The sequence below is a fragment of the Chelonia mydas genome, chromosome 8 (assembly GCF_015237465.2).
Source record: "Chelonia mydas isolate rCheMyd1 chromosome 8, rCheMyd1.pri.v2, whole genome shotgun sequence".
NCBI lineage: Eukaryota > Metazoa > Chordata > Testudines > Cheloniidae > Chelonia > Chelonia mydas.
The window spans coordinates 44,608,659-44,629,585 of record NC_057854.1 but is presented as its reverse complement, the minus strand read 5'-3'; the positions used below and the strand labels follow the sequence as shown (position 1 = coordinate 44,629,585).

The following is a 20,927-nucleotide window of genomic DNA, read 5'->3' as shown; positions in this document are numbered from 1 at the left end:
GTCTCTCATATTTGTTGATAGTTTTCAGAACGTAGTTACTGTGTATTGCGATGGTCTTCACTGCATGAAAGTATGTGTAAGGTGATTTTTCCAGGAAAAGCTAAATTACTTCTTGCTTGACTCAATGAAACCATTGTATTGTACCTTTTTAAAACAGGAAGTCAAAGGTTCTGGGTCAAACTGGTTTTTGTGACCACTGAAACAGTTGAACAAAACCATACATAGGCTTTGTAAAACAATCTAATCACACAATGGACAATATTCTTAGGCAATATAAAATTTCTAAAAATTCAACCCAGAGAGAGTAGGCAACACATTGGACTAATTCATTTTCTTCTTTTCTGGGCCCTGGGTTCATATCTTAACTTGTCACAAGTGAATTGCACTTCATAAATCTGTATCATGTTGGCTATTGTTGCAAATAAACTTGTCTATTTTGGAGGCTAGGAAGGCCATTGTTGAAGGTTTTTGGTTTTGAATGTTAAGGAATTTAACACTTCCTTGGCATATTGACACTACAGATCAGACCACAGGCAACTTATTCTTTCGCCATTAATTACAACAATCTGGAACTGAGTTCTGCTTTGGAACCAAGCCTGGAATTCTTCTCTTCCTCTTTCTTCACAGCCCTTAGTCAAGTTTCTTGGGATCTGATTTCTGCTCTGCCCTTATTGTTGCAGGGTACCTCTACTCAGTCCCATGTAGAACTGGCTCTAATAGGGAAGACTAGGTTCTATAGGTTCTGTGTAATTGATACTCTGTTCTATGGGTCTCTGGGTTTGAGGAACCAACCTAGAAAATATGTATCCTGATACATGAAAATAAATTTAGTGATCTTCAAATTGACATTTGTCCATGGTACAAAGCCACTATGTGATTTGCCACAGTTGTCAATTTTTGTTCAAGAGAAGCCTATGTCTGGGATAGTCAGGGATATTAAACCAAGTAGGATTGAGATTATTGCTGAGATAAATGAGTGATTTACTTAATTGGAATGGCTCCTGCTTACATTATTTCTGACATTTATTAACTGATATTAGTCTTTCCTGAGCATCACTTTCATGCATTCATTTTTTACAACTACCACCATATCCTACAAAGGTATATGCTGTGTTTATTTTAACTTCTGTTTGTAGGCTTGTAACTACAGAGATACCACAAATAGATAAGGAACAACTAGTCAAGGAACAATTAGTCCTGGAATTAACGAAGGAGAGCCCCATTGTTCAGCTAGTTCAAGAGTATGAAGAGGAGGCAAGTCAATCAACAGTGACCCTGCTGCCTAGTGATGAACAAGAGGAAGAAACACCAACATGGTTTGAATCTGAGACAGAAATCTATTGCTATGAGCTGGTGACGGTTTGTTGTATTTCTAGCTTTTCAGAATATCTATATAAGTGGTGTTCAGCTGCAGAAGCTGTTCATCGGCAACGTAGCAAAACTTCTGAGAGCAAGCAAGGGGATTACTCTGTTACCATTCAGCATTCACAGCCAGTTCCAACAGAATCTTTACATGTTTCAATAGATGAACCTCTGCCTGAGAAACTAGACAGTGAAATTACAGGGAGAGCACCTGGATCTACTATAGCAAGTGACTTAAGCAGTGTACTCCATGAGGATATCACTAACCAGACTATCGATTCCATTGAATTGGAACCCAGTCATCCTCAGACTGTCTCTCAATCTCTCCCTTTAGAAGTTACTTCTGAAATTAAGCCATTATCTACAGTGGAGGTCTCCTTGGAGCCTACAAAACGTGAGGCAGCACAGTTAACTTCCCAAATAATTCCCCAAGAGGATACTGTTGAGATACATACTGAAACAGAAAAGAAAGCTGAGAGCTCTGGTTTTGAGAAACAGTCTGTGGTCTCTGAAACAAACGTTGTCAGTGAATTCAAGGAGATCAGCACAAGAGAGACCGATTCTGTCCAAATCCTCTCAAAACCTACAGAGACTGTACCACAGCCTGAATACACAATAGCTACAGTAGGCAATGATGTTGGGGAAGCAAAAGTGAGTGCTTCAGAAATGCAGAAGCAAGTATTGTCTCCTGTTGTAGAATCTTCTACATCAACAGAAATAAAATATGATGAGCAAACAACTGAAGAAGCTTTTCTAACTATTCCCGTTTCTGGTGGACAGCAGAGAATGGCTACAGACTTCTATGCTGAATTGCAGAATTCCACAGATCTAGGTTATACTAATGGAAATCTTGTTCATGGATCTAATCAAAAGGAGTCTGTGTTTATGAGACTTAATAATCGTATTAAAGCCCTGGAAGTAAACATGTCTCTCAGCAGCCGCTATCTAGAAGAACTTAGTCAAAGGTAAGACTCCTAATAAATTATGAAAATCTACCTTTATCATGTCTTAAAATTGTGTTTAACATGACACAGCCAATGATTAGAAAAATTTGTAGGCAACATGTATTTGAGTAACCGATCAGCAGTGTAAAGCTTTTTTTCAGACAATTGAGAAATAACTGACCATTAGTAGAAGCTGCCAAAAGTTTAGATTTCTGTATCTGAATCTTTCCCTATGTATTTCAAGCTGCCACTGAATTTTATATTCTACTGCAGAATACACAGTGCTCCATTTTTAAGGAGTTTATGTATTTTGCCTGGGGATGTGCGCTAATCCTTCTGCAAGCCTTCCAGTGTAGGATCTGATTCTGCTGTCTCTTAAGTCACTTGCAGAAGCATCCAGGCCTATAGTAATTTCCCTTACTAAGTGCGACAATCTGTGGTGGCATGTAGTCCTTTTGGTTAATACAGTAATGTCAAACTCCTGTGTTTGTGTTTTTAAAAAGAGAAGGATAGGGAGGGGGAACACAACCTGCAGATTATAATGAAGTTAGTATAACTATTCAATAGTTATTTTTGATGCATGCATGGGAGTAAAGGTTGGTTAATCTTCTCGTCATACACTAATTACAGAATCGTTTCTTAATAAAGGCTATAGTTGTAAATGTTTGCATTTCTCCTATTTGCTGCTTCCTCAACACTGAAAGCTTTTTGCAGTGCATTCACCCTAATGTAGCTCCCATAACCATGCTTATCGACTCCAATCTTCTGGTTAGTGCTATTTAATGCTGCTTCCTGTGAGTCACTATTAATCAGCACCAACAGTAAGTAGCAGAAACACCTTCCCACTCCAAACGTTTCTGGCATACAACCCATTGCTAACTCTTTTAATATTAAAATAAATTCATAGCTACTAAGGTCAAAAGGGACCATTATGATCATCTAGTCCGACCCCCTGCACAACGCAGACCACAGAATCTCACCCACCCATTAAATAGGCTTTAATTTGGCTCCTAAACAGTGTTAAAAGTTATCTGAGAATTAAACGAGTAAAGACAGGAAAACAGCAGAGTTGTTCCAGAGGGTGGGAAACTTCAAAGGAGAGAGGTTTTCTCCCTAAAACTGGTTAGATTGTGGGAAGGGGAAGAGAGGAAGTTAGTACTAGATGAATGGAAGAAGGTGCTGTGGTGACAATCTGTGAAATTGTAGTCTTTAATATGGAACCCAATTCATTTTATAGGTACCGAAAGCAAATGGAAGAAATGCAGAAGGCTTTCAATAAGACCATAGTCAAACTTCAGAACACTTCAAGAATAGCAGAAGAGCAGGTACGAACTGCTTCTGTTTAGAAGTAGGTGACGGTATATCTTAACCAAGAGATTCTCAAGAATGTGTAAAAGCTTACAAGGACAATGTCAGTATTTTAAAACTTTTTGTTTAGTGACTGTATTGAGCACAAATCTTCAGGAATAGTCATGTTTTGTTACTCTGAAACAGTTATGTAAAAGCTGCATATTTGATAAGGATTGCTTTTCTATTTAATGTCCTCCTGTTCTCCATTTTGTAATTAATTAAATTTTAGGTGATTTCCTTTTCTGTAAATGAATGGGAAGCTCAGACTCTTTTCCCTTCCATCTTAATTTCTTAAATTTACTTTTCGAGAAAAATAAATAACTGGTATAAGTAATCTGAAGGCGATGGATACAATTTTCCAGAAGGGCTTCCAAGTCCCATTTTCAAAAATCGTTTAAGCACTTCTGCTTCTAAATCACATAAGCATTTTTGAAAATTTTACCTTTTGTTTATACAGATCCATACCTGATCACTTGCTTCTTTTGAACTCTTATTTTCAACCCTTATAAATGTAGGTCACCCTACTTTGAAAATGAATGAATTGACAGCTGCTGTGAGAGAGGTTTGCGGGGCTGGGAACCCCCTGTAGATAGTCATGCTTGCATAAGAGTTTCCATTCCAACTCTCTGCTTTCAGTAATTTAAAGCTTCTGAAACTTATTTGAGCTGAAATCTTCCAGGCTAAGTCTTGGTCCAAAAGTGAAATTTCTTTTTAGAAAGTGTAAGCAAAAGTTTTGTTTGCTACACTGGTGCCTTCAGAAAGCACAATACTTTTTTTCATCCACCTTCCTTGTGTATACTGGGAAGTCATATGTATCAGCCACTTTAGACAAGGCTTTGCCTCAGACTTGTGGTGTTTTTGTTTTTTGTTTTTTTTAACATATGTTGTACCTTCCTTAATGTATTTAGAGGGTGAAGATTGAAACTGCTTGAGCATGCTTTAAGTTGATTCAGTAATCTCCCTCCCCCGAATGTACTAAAGTAGTTTGCAGAGCAATTGGCAATGCAAGGTAATAGAAGCAATTCCAGACTTTAAACGCAAGGTTTTTTAAACATCCTGTTTCCACTAGATCCTGAAGCATTTTAAGCGTCATCTCACCAAAATATAGTTCTTGACAAGTGACTTATCAGGGATAGGATATTTATATTGCTATGGTAACTGTTGAAATTCAGGGGAAAAACTGTTCTAAACAACATATCACAAGTATTATTGCATTCAGACTTTCACTGGAAGTCTTTCAACTACTGCTATTTGAACACAACGTAAATTCCATTTAATGAACTTACCATAAGATACATTGGTTTCATTTTTGTTATGCACTTTACAGAAGGGAATAGTTAGAAATCATCATAGTGGGATGTATTGGTATTGTATTACAAAAGATTATTGGATGCAGTTAGGGCTCTTAGAACTGCTAAAGGTTTTCAATAAAGCTTTTCATGCAGAAATCTGACACAGCTAAAATATTGCTTTTACTCTGTTTCAGGTGCTGTGTAGAGAATAGCTTTCTGTATTACAGAATAAGATCTCCTAACTACTGTAAATGTTTTCTGTGTCTTTAGTCAGCATGTAAATGAATTTTTCGTAAGCCTTTGGCTATGTAGTGTCTGTTGCTTTCGTGGATAAGATGGAATTATAATTTGATAAATAGTATGGTACGTGTTAGCAGAATCCCACATACTGAACTAAGTGGGGGTAAACCAACTTTTTTTAAACCCAGGATCAGCGGCAAACAGAAGCCATCCAACTGCTACAAGCACAGTTGACCAACATGACACAGCTGGTTTCCAATCTGTCAACAACTGTGGCTGAACTAAAACATGAGGTAATCAGAACTCAACAGTACTGCATCAGAGACTTGTATGAAATGTTTCTTGGATTGTTGGTGGCTGAGTCTTGCTGGGGTAAAACTTAATCTGCAAGGAGATGCAGGTAGCATTGCTTTCAACCCCCTTTGGCAGCCAGCCAAGTATTTAGTCATCAATGAGAGTTTTCTTGGCTGCAGCAGGACTGCTAATAAAAATAGCTGCTGAAATATGGGGACAAGGGGCTGCAGGAGTATAGAATGTAGTAATGGGTAGAAAATTAAAGGCTCTAGTCAGGTTGACCTAATACCTGGAGTTCATGCCTTAATAGTGAGAGCTGTTGGTCAAGTGAGGTGGAAAAGCAGCAGCAGCTCACTCTCTGATGCATGGTGCCTCCAACGAAACTAAAATGAGACTAGGCAGCTAATTAAATCTTTGTCTTGATGAATACCAACTGATTCAAAGAGAAAACAAAAGCAATTAAAAGCCATTTAATAAAAATGTCATAACTAAACTTAAAACCAACACTATCTATTCATTTTTGGTTATTGAGTATCAAGTCATTGATTTGCAGGATCAAAAGAATGAAAGGGACTTTCAGAAGTATGTGTGGTATTTCTAAAATCTGCATAGAGACAAGTGGAAAAGTGTTAGTTTACCTTTTCATCATAGTGCTGCTAAGGATAAACAAAAGACTAATGTTTCAGCTTCATGGTAAATGAACAAGAAGATAGAAGAAATAACCATTTCCTGTTGTTCTCCAGTCTTTGCCAGGAATTCAGGATTGTTAATTATTCTGTGGATTCCCATAAATTATAGTGTAGCAGAATTACTGAGCCACATATAAAGTTTCTGTAATGGACCAAGGCATATGCGGTCTGGCCTAATTGTCACAGCTGGGCTGAGGTCTGCCCACCAGGGGATGGTAGTCTCTGGACAGGAGCTGGAGGAATCGCAAGAGCCAGGTTCCATAAGCAAGGGTCAGGATCAGGCTGGGATCAAAGGCCAGAGATCAGAGGCAGTGCCATGTTAGCATAAAGAGGCAGGAATCAGGATCAGAGGCAGGCTGGAGTCAAAGATTGGAGATCAGAGATCAAGCAGTGTCAGGATATTGCAGCAGGCTGAAGTCTGTGTTGCCCAGATAACTTCCTGGGTCAACTCCTAGGGTTAAATAGGGGCAAATCAGAGGGCCACAGGGTACTGTCACTGTGGATGTCTTGGGCTGCACTTCCTGCAGCACCTACTTTCAATAGTGCTCCCTGGCTGTGCCTCGTCATGGCCTCCCAGTGGTACTGTGGGACTACAACCTGTTGCATGCTCCACAGATGCGGGTTCTAGTCCTGGAGTACTTACAATGGCTTCTCTAGCAACTGGTATGCTTTACTAAACAATTAAGGCTGTGTGACACGACATGCAGCATAAAGACACAGTCAGATATGAAGCAGACCAACAATGTGTAAAGATGATGTGGAGTTTTATTTGCCTAACTAAGCTAAATGAAAATTCTCTAATATTCAGAAGTACTAAAGGAACATAATTCTAAATACTAACATGCTATTTCTCGATCAATGAATATGGCTTTGTAGTTACCGCTAAAGAAAAATAAATTAAACAGTACAGAATGGTGTACCTTATAGTAAATACATATTGTGATCTTGAGTTGAAATTGTTGTTGCATTATTGTGTGAAATGTGTACATAGTCCACTGTGGAAATAATTTAAAAAAAAGAAAACTTAGAAAAAAATTACAAATTCACTTAAAAAGTAAGTAGCTCGCATAAAGTGCAAGAGTGGAATTTTGTTTCTCCTGCAGTAATTGATGAAACTCAAGCACCTAAACCTTGCATGAGGAAAAGGTTGGTCTTTTGTTTCAGGTGCTGGACTGGAACTTGAGAGATCTGGGTTTAATCTCCAGGCTTCCTGTGTATGACCTTGGTTAGATCGTGTCATCTGTTCTTCAATTCTCCATCTGTAAAATGGGAATGTTTTCTTCCACTTGTTTGTCTTGTGTATTTAGTTAGTAAAACAGTCTGTGCCTTGAGTTTACAGTGTGCATGCACAGCGCCTAGGACAGTCTCAGTCAAGGTCACTTTGATATAATAGTAAACAATAAAGCAGGGAATGCAACTCCTTGCACTGTTTAGGTGTTGGGGTGTCATAATTTATCAGTTGTTAACAGGTCCAAAAATACATGCTTTTTGAAGGAAAAAGTTGAAATTCCATGGAACACCCCTCAAAGATATTTAATATTAGCAGTCTTCAGGGACCATATTGCCACAGCTGTGGTCAGCAGAGGCACTTGAGCAGGATCCCTGTTAAAGAGTGGGAAAGGTGGGCAGGGCATTCTGTGAAGGCTTCAAGATACTGGAATTTGCTTCAATCCCCAGGGTCCAAAATAGCTTGAGATTGGTGAATTTCTGAACATGCTGCCAAAGACATCTTTTAAGGTGTTTGGAAAGGGTTGGGAGTGTTTCCAACAACAATAAAGGAATAGAAAGGAGTTTCTGTAAGTGGCTGGCTGGCAGTGTTCCTGTTAAAATGATTATTTTAATGCTTCTGGGGTTTTATTGTATCAGGGCGTCTAGAGCCTTGGATAGGCATCTTTTATATTTTAAATCTAAAGAAATGTAATTTAAAATGCATACTGCTTTTTTCTGATTAGCTGATGACATTTGGCCTTATGTTGTTGTACATTCACTTGGTTGGGAATTGTGAAATAGCTTATTGTGCTTTTTAATATAATATGAACGCTTAGCACAAAACTCTAAACCTTTTTAAAAATAAACATGGAAAGTGTAGCTAGAGCTCCCCCCCACCCCCCAAAAAAATAGCTGGAATAATTCCCCTTTGAAAGTTACTTTGATTGTAAAGTAATGCCCTTGGATTTCAGTTTTTTGCTACAATAATAGCAAGCTTAATAAAGTTTGTCAGCCAGTGATCTTCAGAATCAAGCACTATTTATAATGTGTATACATTAAAAAAAAAATCCTCCCACGTAGATGAGGCGTGGTAAGGGACGTGTCCCTTCAAAGTAGATGAGTGACCTTTTAAGAGATCAGCTTTATATAAAATAAGATTAACCAGGTTCCATGGAGTAGAACGGTTTTTCTTCAGAGAAGAAAGTTTCTTATTAAAAATGTTCTTACATGTGTATCTGAAACCTAAATTAAGATATTTTTATATGCTCTTCATGGGAGAAACTATAACTCCATCTGTTTAGAAATCACCTAACTTACTGTGAGTTCCAGCACAATTTGAAAAATAAGCATTTGTTTAACAGAAATGTACTCATTTTCTATACTAATGAGAAGTCATTGTAATCCAGGCAGTGTACTCGCATATCTCTTCAAAGTTGTAATGAAATTCAGAAGCACATAAGAGCAGCCATACTGGGTCAGACCAAAGATCTATCTAGCCCAGTAGTCTGTCTTCCGACAGTGGCAAATGCCAGGTGCCCCAGAGGGAATGAACAGAACGGGTATTTATCAAGCGATCCATCCCCTGTTGCCCATTCCCAGCTTCTGGCAAACCCTAACCCTAAGGCCATGTATGACTGTGAACGTGTTTGAACATTTCTTTAATGCAGCTGAACTTTTATCTGATCTTAATGCTGTAAAACGTCCTTTGAAAATGCTGGGTATACTGGCTTTAATAGCTGTCAAACTTCACTGGTAGATACACTTACAGCATATTAAATGCCGGGACTTGACCTGTTGGCTATGTAGCAGACTGCTTAACTTTGAGAAATAGATATTATGAAGTGAAACAGTGAAAAATCCCTAGAGTTGATTTGAAAACTGATCTATTCATTAAAGTTTACATGAAGCTGAACATGTTCGGCTTCAGCTGCTAGCTCCACTGTATTTAAACTCCTCTTATTTAGTCTTTTGGATTTTTTATTTTTAAAATCCAATTATTTTTCAGGTGTCTGACCGACAAAGCTATCTTGTGATTTCTTTGGTTCTCTGTGTCATCCTGGGTTTGATGCTTTGTATGCAGCGTTGCAGAAATACATCTCAATTCAATGAAGATTACCTCTCAAAAATCCCCAAAAGTAATCACTACCCAAGTCCCAAAAGGTAATATCTCTGACATTTTAATCAGTTCTTACAACTTTATATTTACAGTTTTTATCTAGCATTTGATAGTTGCTCGCTTATTCTATTTCCATCCAGTTGAATTGTTTGTCAATTTTAATTATACCAGTCTGTGCTTTTCTGTAAGTTCAGAAGTTTGGGTTCTGATAAGCAAAAGACATACCCTTTAACATCTAGACTTCTATAGAAGAACAGTTCCTGTGAAGGAGTTTGGAGAAAGTAGTGCCTTTTATTTGCAAAAGGGTCTAACATCACTAATGTAGGAATGGGATCAGATCCTGGATGTGAAGAGAGAACACTGCATCTCACTCTCCAGTAGCTTTCTTTGCCATCAGGAGGAGCACCACTGGCAAGGTCCAGAGCAGTTTTGAGAAACCTTGCCATGGGGAAGGCTTGCTGCAGTGTGAAGGTGTAACGCTCACAGAGCCTGGTCATCTGCAGGTGGGATCGAACCTGGGACCTCTGGAGCTAAATGCATGAGCTAAAAGTCACGTGGCCCTTAGATAAGGCTGTAGAGCTGACTCATTGATCTCTCTCTCTCTCGTCTCAGTGCCATGAGATGGGGCAGAGCACCACACCCAGGAGGTGTGTGGGTTACAAAACTATAAAGAGTGGTAATGGGGGAAGTAAGTATCTCCCAAGAGTACTCTGGGAAATGGAACTTTATTGTGTTTTTTGTCATTACAGGTGTTTTTCCTCCTATGACGATATGAATCTAAAAAGAAGAACTTCTTTTCCACTTGTCAGGTCCCAGTCTTTTCAGCTAACTAGCAAAGAAGGTATGTTTCATGTACGGCTAATTCTTCCTAGTGGTGGTTGTAAAGTCTGTATCATATGAGTTATGTATTGTAGATGTATGATCATGTAGTTTGTAAACCAATTTCAAAAAAGGTAATCCAGAAGCACTCTACTTGTAGGCTGCTGAAGTGTACATTGGGAAATAGTGAATTGAAGTAGTTCAGTGGGTAATGTGGTTTTTTTTTTTCATAGTCTCTAAAACAGAAATGTATAAAAGTTCTGAGTTCAGCGCAAAAAATCAAAATCGTTTAGGGTTACTACAGTGGAATTAACAAAAGCTTTCATGGGGTGGGGGAATCCTAGAACATTTTACAAACTTAAACAAAATGCCAACTCTACACAGTCAGCCACATCAAGAGTAAGAGCACTTTATTTTAATACTTTAAAAGCAAACAGTAATGCTAAACTATTTAGGAAAGAAGAGGAGAATAGCAAACCATTGAAACTGCAGGGAAACTTTAGGTGGGCAAGATATAATAAAGCTGGAATTTGGTTAAGACACAGGGTCTAACACTCTTACAGAAATACTTTGATATCAATAAAGATAAATAGGCAGGACTTTGGTTTTAATGTCTCCTCCACCATTGTACATTTGGGGCATTAGTTCAAAACTGACTGAGCACATGCACCACTTGAAGCCCCTAGCACAGAAATCACTTGGCCTGACCTTGTTTAGCTAGAAATTGGAGGTCAGAGTGCTATGTGATACTACTGCACCATATGCTCACTTTAATATAAGACTCCTCAGCAAGCCAAAAAATTTTGACTCCTTAATCTTGGAACTTTTTAAAAGAAATACAAGGAATGCTGCATGTTTTACTAAAAAAAAAAAAGAGAGAGAGAGAGAGAAACCTTTTTGGCATGAGTTACACAGCTGAATTTGGAGTTTCAGAAGTGGACAAGCCTATTCTTTAAGAAAGTCATGAAAATTTTTTTTTTCTGTAAACCCTGAAATATAATACTTAAGTTTTTGCTGCTCTAGATTAACATTGAGTTGGATTTCCATTTTTTGGGTAGCGAGTGGATACTCTGATACCAGACTAGATTAAAAAAAAAATTTTCATTTGTCTTGTTTTTTTTTTTCTATGTCAGCATAGATGTTGGCCAGCAACTATATTTCCAGTCTTTTTTTTTTAATCCCCCATTTTAGTCCACATGAGCCTATGTGGAAACTACTTCCTGCTTCAGGAACAGAGTTTCAGAAGAGAAAAGAGTAAATCAGGAGAGTCCAGTTGGCGATCACCAAGCCTTGAGAACAATCAAGTGGGGGTAGAAATCAGTCATTGTAGGGCTGAATTCTTACTCTAAATTAAATGGAGAGCACTTTTATATTTGGGAGTCTTAAGAAACTGGGTTCATTTTAGAATAGTTTTGTCAACATTGAATAAACGAATTGCGGTTCAAAGAATATTGCTAAATATTTTTCAATGAAATGAGGGCACAGAATATGTAAACTGAACTCCTATTAAAAACCTGTGTATAATTATAGACTTAACTTGAATTTGAGTATTGTTATACCTGGTGGAAGCTTAATTTTTTTCCCAAAGTTCAAGATTTTCTGAAATGTGAGCCTAAATTTAAGCTCCTAAATAAGTGAGCGCACAGCAGCTCCCATTCAATCCATACGTCATCAGAAATGTGCGCTTACAGTACCCCATGCTCTGCAGAGAAGAATGTGTGTTTGTTAAATCAGGCATCTGGTTGAGTTTATGTAAACTGGGGGATACTAAATTCAAAAAAGTAATGTTCTGAGAGATTGCTGTTGATTGATGTTAAAATAATCTCTTGGTGTTTCTAGCAAACTTGAACTCCCTTTATCCATGGCTATGCTAGCTAGACTTTTAGTCTGTTATACAGTAATGTATACATAAAAAAGTATTTATTTTTTAATTCTTTTGGAGGTCCTTGATGACACTAAATATATGTTTACAACCCCCTCCATTACTCCCAACCAGCAACGGCCAAGCAAAAATATTGTAAACATGTTTTATTTGATACGTTCAACAATATAATACTAAATACCAAGAAGACTGCCATAGTTAGATTTACACTTCATATCTTGTAAATTTGGGGTCACTGTCTTTAAGGGGTTAACATCATCTGCACCTAGCTGTGGAATCTGCTGGTAAGTTGTGCTATTTTTGGAGGATCGCTTCCCCAGACCATGTATCTTCACTCTAGCACTTCTAAAGTCGGGGGAATTAGCCCAGAACTAAGCCATATTTTGCTAAGAGGAACTCTGAAAGGAAAAATCTGAGTCTGATAGAATGTTGACCTTAACTTTAATTTACACTTGTCAGTATCCACAACTCTCTATGCACTGGTATGTTTACAGTTTGTGTGTGTGAGAGATCTGAAAAAAATTAATCCAATATGAAATTTAGCATTCTATAATACGTTGATTTGTAACAACCCTGAAGGAGTTTAGGTTCCAAAAACATTTCCCTCAACATTTTGGGTGCCCAGCTTGATACCATTTAAAAAAGATCATAACTCTCTCTGACGGTGAACACCTGTCTTAAAGTGGCACAAGCTGAGCAACCAAAATATTAAGGCATCCAAATTCACTAGTGACTTTGCCTCTTTCACAGATAAAATCTTTTTTCCAGCTTTCATGTTAAAGGAAAATTGAATCCAATTTCCTCAGGTCAGCACCCAGCTAAAATAAATGAAGTGCTGCTAATCACCAGTTAACCGAGAAATTATGCTTTTTTTTGCCACGTGAGATTTTTTTCTACCTGTGAGCCAAAAGAATCCATGCAAACAAAAGTGAGAGTGAATTTCAAAAGTGTAGTTATGGAGACCAGCTAATGCCCAAATTACTTTCTTTACTAATATCCTCCATGTTTGGTGGGGTAAACCTTTGTGCTTGGAAGCATGACTATGAAAATATTGAAGGCATGGTACGCTGCTGTCGTGTCAGTCTGTTTCTTACAGCCCTAGGTACACATTGTGATGCCTCCAATTATATCCTGCGGTAGACAGGCTTTCTGTGACGTAGCCTTTTCCAAAATATTTCTGCAGAAGAATCTTTAGTTATATGGTCTTTCAGCACAAGCAAGTTTGTTTAATCCTGAGCTTGTTAGGAGGATGATCAGTGAACTTCTAAGGAGAATTGTACAAGGAGGCCAGAAAAAAGCACTTTTTTATTTAATAAGGAAATACTTAAATCTGCCCCAAATACAGGGTCCTTGAACACTCCCCTCTCTTCCCTCTGAAAATGTATTTTGCAAATCTTGCCTATGGTCTAATCCCTCAAATGAGATCTGCAGTTGCAAAATGATATAATTGGGTAGAAATTAGCTACTCTGGAGATATCACAATGTTCAGTATAAAGTTCTGAGTTTACTTTCCATGCACATGCATCCTGTTAATATCTAATAGGAGCTTAAGATGTCTGCATGGAAAGCAGACTAATAGTCCTTGTGGGGGGGAGGAATGAAATATCCTGTGTAGTTTCATGGTTTTAGAAATTGTCTATGGTTTCAATTACATTTTTATTGTCCTTTCATATGTATCCTTTCTTTTCTTACAGTGGATCCAGATGACTTCTACATTGTAGAACCGCTAAAGTTTTCACCAGAAAAAAAGGTACAGTAGCTTCCTTCCGGTTTCTGCAAGGGGAAAAAGTGTTTTGAAAACACGACCAGTAGATGGTGCTTTTGTCAGTCACTTCTCTACAACCAGTCTTGAAAGAATTAGGTTTTTATCGGTAAATGTCAGTAAATGCTGACTTCACCGTACACACACACACAAGCTGATGATAAACATTTACATCGATGATAAACATTTACAGATAGGGACAGTAAGAAAAATGCTGCCTGAGAACTTTAGTTTGATTTAAAGATATTTACTGTGTGTATTTTGCCATGTGATGTTGATAATTTAACGGTTAAAACTTTTTAACTTTTTGAATTTCAGCATCTATAATCATTAAATAATTCTAACCCCTCCCCACAATTTCCTGCAACTGTGAAAATTTAAATAAAAATTAAAAACTGCTTAAAAATAAACATCAGTGTTATCTATCAGTTACAAGAGTTCTGCCCAGCCTATGTATGACCTACCAGTATTCATACTGGATATTATTTCCTGTTTGCGTTGCACAATCTAATGGTTTCCTTTTTTCTGCTTTAGAAAAAACGTTGCAAATTTAAAAGTGAAAAAATTGAGACTATCAAACCAGCATCAGAGCCTCTGCAGCCATTAGCCAATGGGGAAATAAAAGGAAGGAAACCCTTTACGAACCAGAGAGATTTCTCGAATATTGGAGAGGTATATCACTCCTCATATAAGGGTCCTCCATCTGAAGGAAGCTCCGAAACCTCATCACAATCTGAGGAATCCTATTTTTGTGGCATTTCAGCATGCACAAGTCTGTGCAATGGACAGACGCAAAAGACAAAAACGGAGAAGAGGGCTTTAAAACGAAGGCAGTCTAAAGTTCCAGACCAAGGGAAGTTCATAAAAACTCTAATACAGACTAAGACGGGGTCAATGCCAAGCCTGCATGACATAATCAAAGGAAACAAGGATATAACAGTAGGAACACTTGGTGTCACAGCTGTTTCTGGACAAATCTAAAACTAGTCGAACTTCTCATACAGGAGGGTTTTTGTTCATCTGAGAACAGTCTGTTGTATCTTGTGGGAGAGTGGTGAGAGAAGAGATGAGCTAACTGGAAAGTATTCAGAAATTATGGTTTCTGCCTTTTTTTAAATAGATGGGATTGTGTCAATCTTGGTTATGAGTTTCAGCTTTACAAGGCTGAAGACTTTCTATGTGGACAGCTTGGGGGTGGGAGGGATCATTTTATAAAGCTTTTTTCACAATTACTGGGGCAAAGATTGTTGAAGCCCAGTTTGTTGGGTGGAATAGGATAAAAGCTTAATCCTCTTCCTTTAGCTTTGTTCCTACTTCTTGCACCTTCCCGTATTTATGTGCCTTTTGTCTATTTATAATGCCACTGGAAGAGGGAGAAAGATAAAATTGTCATTTGATTTCTCTTGTAACATCTCTCTTTTTTGAGGATGCAACACTACAGTGCTGTAAAAGGACTTGTTGGCGTTCAGCTGGACTCAGTAATGTGGGCTGGATACTGTAGAAATACTAACATGGTAGACTTGTTGATTAGATCTCCATTTTGAAAACTCACTTGGGGAAAATACCTTGTTAGAAGGAATTGTAATGCCATTAATTGCATTTGTAATCAATTTCAGATGTGTATTTTATTTAGATGCGTTACGTTAGTGACCGCTGTACAGTAACACTCACTGTATGTGACGGATCTCCTACTGACAAACATGCCTTTGTTTCCCAGACTGACTTTCGGAATTCTCTGTTACGATATTTAACCAAAAAGGATCGATGCTTTATTTTGGTCACTCTGTTTTCTGTTCTAAGAATTTGGAGACTGGGGACTATCTACAAGGAGAAATGTAAGGGTGACTAGGTACAACTGAATATATCACTATCCTAACCAGTGCTGGGTACAAGTTCACATGACAAATGAAAGTGAGTTTGCCAAGCCTTGAAGTCTAACAGCTCAAGTCTATTTAAAAGTGGATATTTCCATAAAGTTTGCTTTTGTATTGGCTAACACATGTGCAGTGTGTGTATGTATGTATGTTCGTTACTTTCATATCTGAGTGTTTTTTATTTTGACCATGAGTGTATATTTGGATAAAATGGAATGTGTGACTGCATAAAACCTTGTGAATGTGTAGCTGAGTGAATGGGACAAAAGGTTATTCCCTTTTGAGAGGTGTTATAGGTTCATGTTGTAAAACTAAGTTAACTTATTGAGCACTTTCAGTGGTACCCTTTTTAAAACAGATCGAATGCCTTTTCTGGGTATTGTATGTAATGTGACTTATTTAAAGCCTTTGTTTTTGCTGCTTTCATGTTAGTTTATAAATAAGATGATGGACTTTCAGAGTCGGTCTGCACAATTAGTCATTCAGCACACATGGATCTGATTTATAGAACATGTTATCAGAAAGGGCTCCAAACAAGAATGAAGAAAAAATGTTTATACTATCTGAGTGCAGCATACAACATTGTGGAACAAGAATATGTAACTACAGAGCTGTAGTGCCATTAGAAACTGTGAATTTCCAAATAAATCTGAACACTTGTCTTATAAATTTAGTGGCATTTCTTTTCTTTTATAAATCACATGTTAATGGGTTGAAGCTCAAACTCATGAAGCAGTGTGGCTTAGTTCATAGGGCACTGGACTGGGCACTAGACTGGTTCTTCTTCGAGTGCTTGCTCATGTCGATTCTATTCTAGGTGCATGTGCGTCCACGTGCACAGTTGTCGGAGACTTTTGCCTGAGCGGTATCCGTAGGTGCCACACTCATGCGTCGGTATATTACGTGCCGCCGACCCTACGCCCTCTCAGTTCCTTCTTAGCGCCCGTGATAGTGGGTTGGAGTGCCTTGTCTTGCCTTTAGCAAGAGTGTTAGCAGTTCTTCATAGTCTTTTGTTCTACCTAATCTGTACATAGCTCATAGTAGTCAGAGGAGGAACATACACTGCATGCCTTGGACGTTAAGAGGGCGCTAGCTTTCTACATCAACAGGGCCAAGCCCTTCTGTAAGTCTACGTAATTGTTCATCACGGTGGCTGACCGGATGAAAGGGCACCCCGTATCCACCCAGAGAATTTCTTCTTGGATCACTGCCTGCATGTGCCACTCCCAACAATTCTCACCACCCACTCAACCAGTGTGCAGGCCTCTTCGGCAACTTTTCTGGCCCAGGTGCCTATCCAGGACATCTGCAGGGCGGCCAGCTGGTCGTCTGTCGATGCATTTATGTCCCACTACGTGCTTACCCAGCAGGCCCGGGCCGATTCTGGCTTTAGCAGGGCAGTACTGCAAGCCGCGAAACTGAACTCCGAGCCCACCTCCACAGATACTGCGTGTGAGTCCCCTGGAATGGAATCAACATGAGCAAGGACTTGAAGAAAAAAGGTTACCTTTCGTAACTGTTGTTCTTCAAGATGTGTTGCTTATGTCCATTCCATTACCCACCCTCCTACCCCTCTGTCGGAGTTGCCAAGAAGAAGGAACTGAGAGGGCATAGGGTCAGTGGCGCCTAATATACCAATGCGTGAGTGCAGCACTCCAGGGGCCGCCACAGACAACCTGACGGATATTGCTAAGAAAAAGTCTCAAACAACTCTGCTCGTGGGCGTGCACGCACCTAGAATGGAATGGACATGAGCAACACATCTCGAACAACAGTTACAAAAGGTAGCCTTTATTTTTTTTTAATCCTGGCTCGGCCACTGATATGCTGTGTGATCTTGGACAAGTCACTTTACCTCTCTGTGCTCTGGTTTACCCTCCCATCATCTGTGTTCTCTAATTAGATTGTAAACTCTTGGGACAAGGACTTTTTCTTATTTGTTTTGAAGAGCACCCTGCATCAGGGAGCCCTGATCTCAGGGCCTTTAGATGTTGCTGTAATATAAATAACCTATTTTACCACTTCTATCTTGATTTATCGTTTCAACTTCACTGGTAAGAAACTTAATTTGTGCAACTTTTTCTTGTTCCGGTGTCTTTAATTGTAATTTACCCGGAGCATCATTTGAAGACAAAGTGGGCATACTGTCACATTTCCACAGGCAAGAGGTTGTTAGGCCTGTGTTTAAAAAAAGAAAATCTTGATCTTGACATCGTGCTAATTATTGCCCTGTCTCCTATAGCCTTCTCTCTTTTTTGTAAGATTACTGCCAAGTGCAAACAGGTTATTCTTGAACTTGGAAACTACAGCTAGGGAAGAATATTGCTAATTGCTTGCTTAATTGTTTTGGCCACATGGAGCATATTACAGCTGTTCTCCAAAGGCAGCACTAGCTATTTCTGGATGCATTTCAAATTATCAATAAATTCCTTATGACTCAAATCCTAGCTGTCCAAGAAGCCCAGTCTCTCCCTTTGTGCTGTCATGATAGGTGAGACCAGTGGGGGCTGTTTTATTTATACTCTCTCTCTACATCAGGGACAGAACATTCTTTCATGAGAACAGAATTGCAAGGAATACAGTGACCTTTACTCTTGAGTGGAAGTCTTTGACACTTCTCAATAAGTGGTATATACGGTCTTAGCTCTTGTCTAGACTAAGAGTGTGCAGCAAGCTGGGGTGTAAATATACAGTGCACTAGCATGCTGTGCACTCTCTGTATGGACCCTGCTACTGCACACTAAAAGTTCCCTAGTGCATAGTGACCTACCCTTGTATCAAAGCAGAGTAGATCAAATTGCACTAGAGAACTTGTTGTGCATGGCAGCAGGGTCCACGTGGACAGGTGGTGTAGTGTAGATTTACACCCTAGCTTGCCGTGCACTAACTGTTCATCTTAAACAAGTCCTTACCTTTCTAAGCATCTCTAGAGACTGTGATAGGCACGTCTTATAAATATCCAGGTAAGCTAAGTATTGCATGCCACGCTGTGGAGTCTTCTACGATAAGATCCTTGCCTTCCTGGTAAGTTTAAAATGAGCAGTATTGGAATATTTTATGAAGTCACTGCATACTACTGGTTGTACTGTACTAAGAGCAGCATCAGAATTTGACCTGCCATTGTGGTCATTCCATGAGCACAGGCGTCAAAGGTAATACGCAACAATGGGGAGGGAACAGAGCTATCAAGTTAACTTGAATGGAGGAAACTTCTTAAAGACACTGTGGCTCTTAAAATTCCCCACTGCAGCCTAAAGCCGAAAGCGATATATGAGAGAGAGAGAGAACTGGGAGTGCTCCGATACCATAGTGATGGGTTTCATATCTAATCCTTGGGCAATAGAACAAAATCGTTCATAAAAGTAAGATTTTTAAAATTGCATTAAATTTCTTATAAAAGGGCATCTTTGACTGAGTGAAAGTTGGCAGCGCTGATTCAAAGAACCAGAGAGAATGGCAGCTTAGTGACTTTCCATTAGAGGAGAGCTCACATAACCACATCACCATCTTCAAATAGTGTCTGTGGTTGCTCCACTTCAGATGCACATGCACATCTTGCCCTTGATTGGAGATATATAGCTAGGAGGATCTGTTCGGACCACACCTGTGCCCTCTTCCTCCTCATGGCAGACACAGGTCATATGGGGGTTGTGATGGGTTCCCTTTGGGGTGCCACCTGGAACTGGGGTGACACTGAGCCCTCTGACCTATCAGCCTGGGTGCTCTCTCACACTGTGCTGCTGTGACAAGCTGCAGACCTGCTCCCGGCCTTACACTTCCACCAGCATTCACACAGGCAGGGACACACCCAGCTGCTGTTACGTGCAAGCTCTCTGACCAGCCACTGCATGAACCAACAATAGAGAGGCTACAGCCAAAATAACCACCAGCTTCCCAGCCTAGGACCGCAGAGCTGTACCACCTTGCCCTGTCCATATCCCAACCAGTATGAATTTATCATCCAGTTTACCTCCCCCTCAATGGGCAGAGGAAATGCAACAAGCCTGTGTTAAAGCAAGCTGTGATTTCCCCCCCCCCCCCCGGCCCCTTTCACTTAAAGGCACACCGGGTTTAAATGAAAACATAAAACAAGTTTCAGAGTAGCAGCTGTGTTAGTCTGTATTCGCAAAATGAAAAGGAGTACTTGTGGCACCTTAGAGACTAACCAATTTATTTGAGCATAAGCTTTCGTGAGCTACAGCTCACTTCATCAGATGCATGAAGTGGAAAGTACAGTGAGGAGATTTTATATACACACAGACCATGAAAAAATATACATTGTATGGAGAGTGATCACTTAAGATGAGCTATTACCAGCAGGAGAGTGGGGTGGGGGGAGAGAGAACCTTTTGAAGTGATAATCAAGGTGGGCCATTTCCAGCACATTTCCAGGAATTAACAAGAACGTCTGAGGAACAGTGGGGGGGGGAATAAACAAGGGAAAATAGTTTCACTTAGTATAATGACTCAACCACTCCCAGTCTCTATTCAAACCTAAGTTAATTGTATCCAATTTGCAAATTAATTCCAATTCAGTAGTCTCTCGTTGGAGCCTGTTTTCAAGGTTTTCTTGTTGAAGGATAGTCACTTTGAGGTCAGAAATCGAGTGACCAGAGGGATTGAAGTGTTCTCCGACTGGTTTATGAATGTTATAATTCTTGACATCTGATTTGTGTCCATTTATTCTTTTACGTAGAGACTGTCCAGTTTGCCCAATGTACATGGCAGAAGGGCATTGCTGGCAGATGATGGCATATATCACATTGGTAGGTGTGCAGGTGAACGAGCCTCTGACAGTATGGCTGATGTGATTACATTGGGCAAACTGGACACTTCCCCCAGTTCAGTCTTTGTTCCTCAGGTGTTTCCAGGAGTCTTCTTGTGTGGGGAGTGAAGAACAACATGATGATGATATCACTCCCAGCCTTATATAGCTTTAGCATATGGCGGGAACCATTTGTTCCAAAACGAGTTTCCAGACCAATGTGTGGAAAAATACAGACTACCCCAAAATGGAGTCCAGAGTCATGTGGCCTTGTCACATGCCCCTGCATACTTTGCTGAGTCATAGCAGCCATTGCTTACAAGCTGTCT

General features: G+C 39.4%; 1 protein-coding gene across 7 annotated transcripts in view; it reads left to right on the top strand.

The window, feature by feature from the left end:
- Nucleotides 1-16,502, top strand: part of SUCO (SUN domain containing ossification factor) — a 79,134-nt gene extending 62,632 nt beyond the window's left edge. For 6 of the 7 annotated variants that reach the window (XM_043552741.1, XM_037906511.2, XM_043552740.1 and 3 more), the window contains 7 exons: nucleotides 1,137-2,327; nucleotides 3,544-3,631; nucleotides 5,377-5,481; nucleotides 9,386-9,540; nucleotides 10,246-10,337; nucleotides 13,892-13,947; nucleotides 14,494-16,502. In XM_043552741.1, coding sequence (XP_043408676.1) covers nucleotides 1,137-2,327; nucleotides 3,544-3,631; nucleotides 5,377-5,481; nucleotides 9,386-9,540; nucleotides 10,246-10,337; nucleotides 13,892-13,947; nucleotides 14,494-14,940 — 2,134 coding nt within the window. In that variant the 3' untranslated portion in view covers nucleotides 14,941-16,502. Of the gene's footprint in view, nucleotides 1-1,136; nucleotides 2,328-3,543; nucleotides 3,632-5,376; nucleotides 5,482-7,335; nucleotides 8,281-9,385; nucleotides 9,541-10,245; nucleotides 10,338-13,891; nucleotides 13,948-14,493 lie in introns of those variants that run through there. The other variant, XM_037906514.2, reaches the window with a different exon arrangement.
- Nucleotides 16,503-20,927: the final 4,425 nt, after the last annotated feature.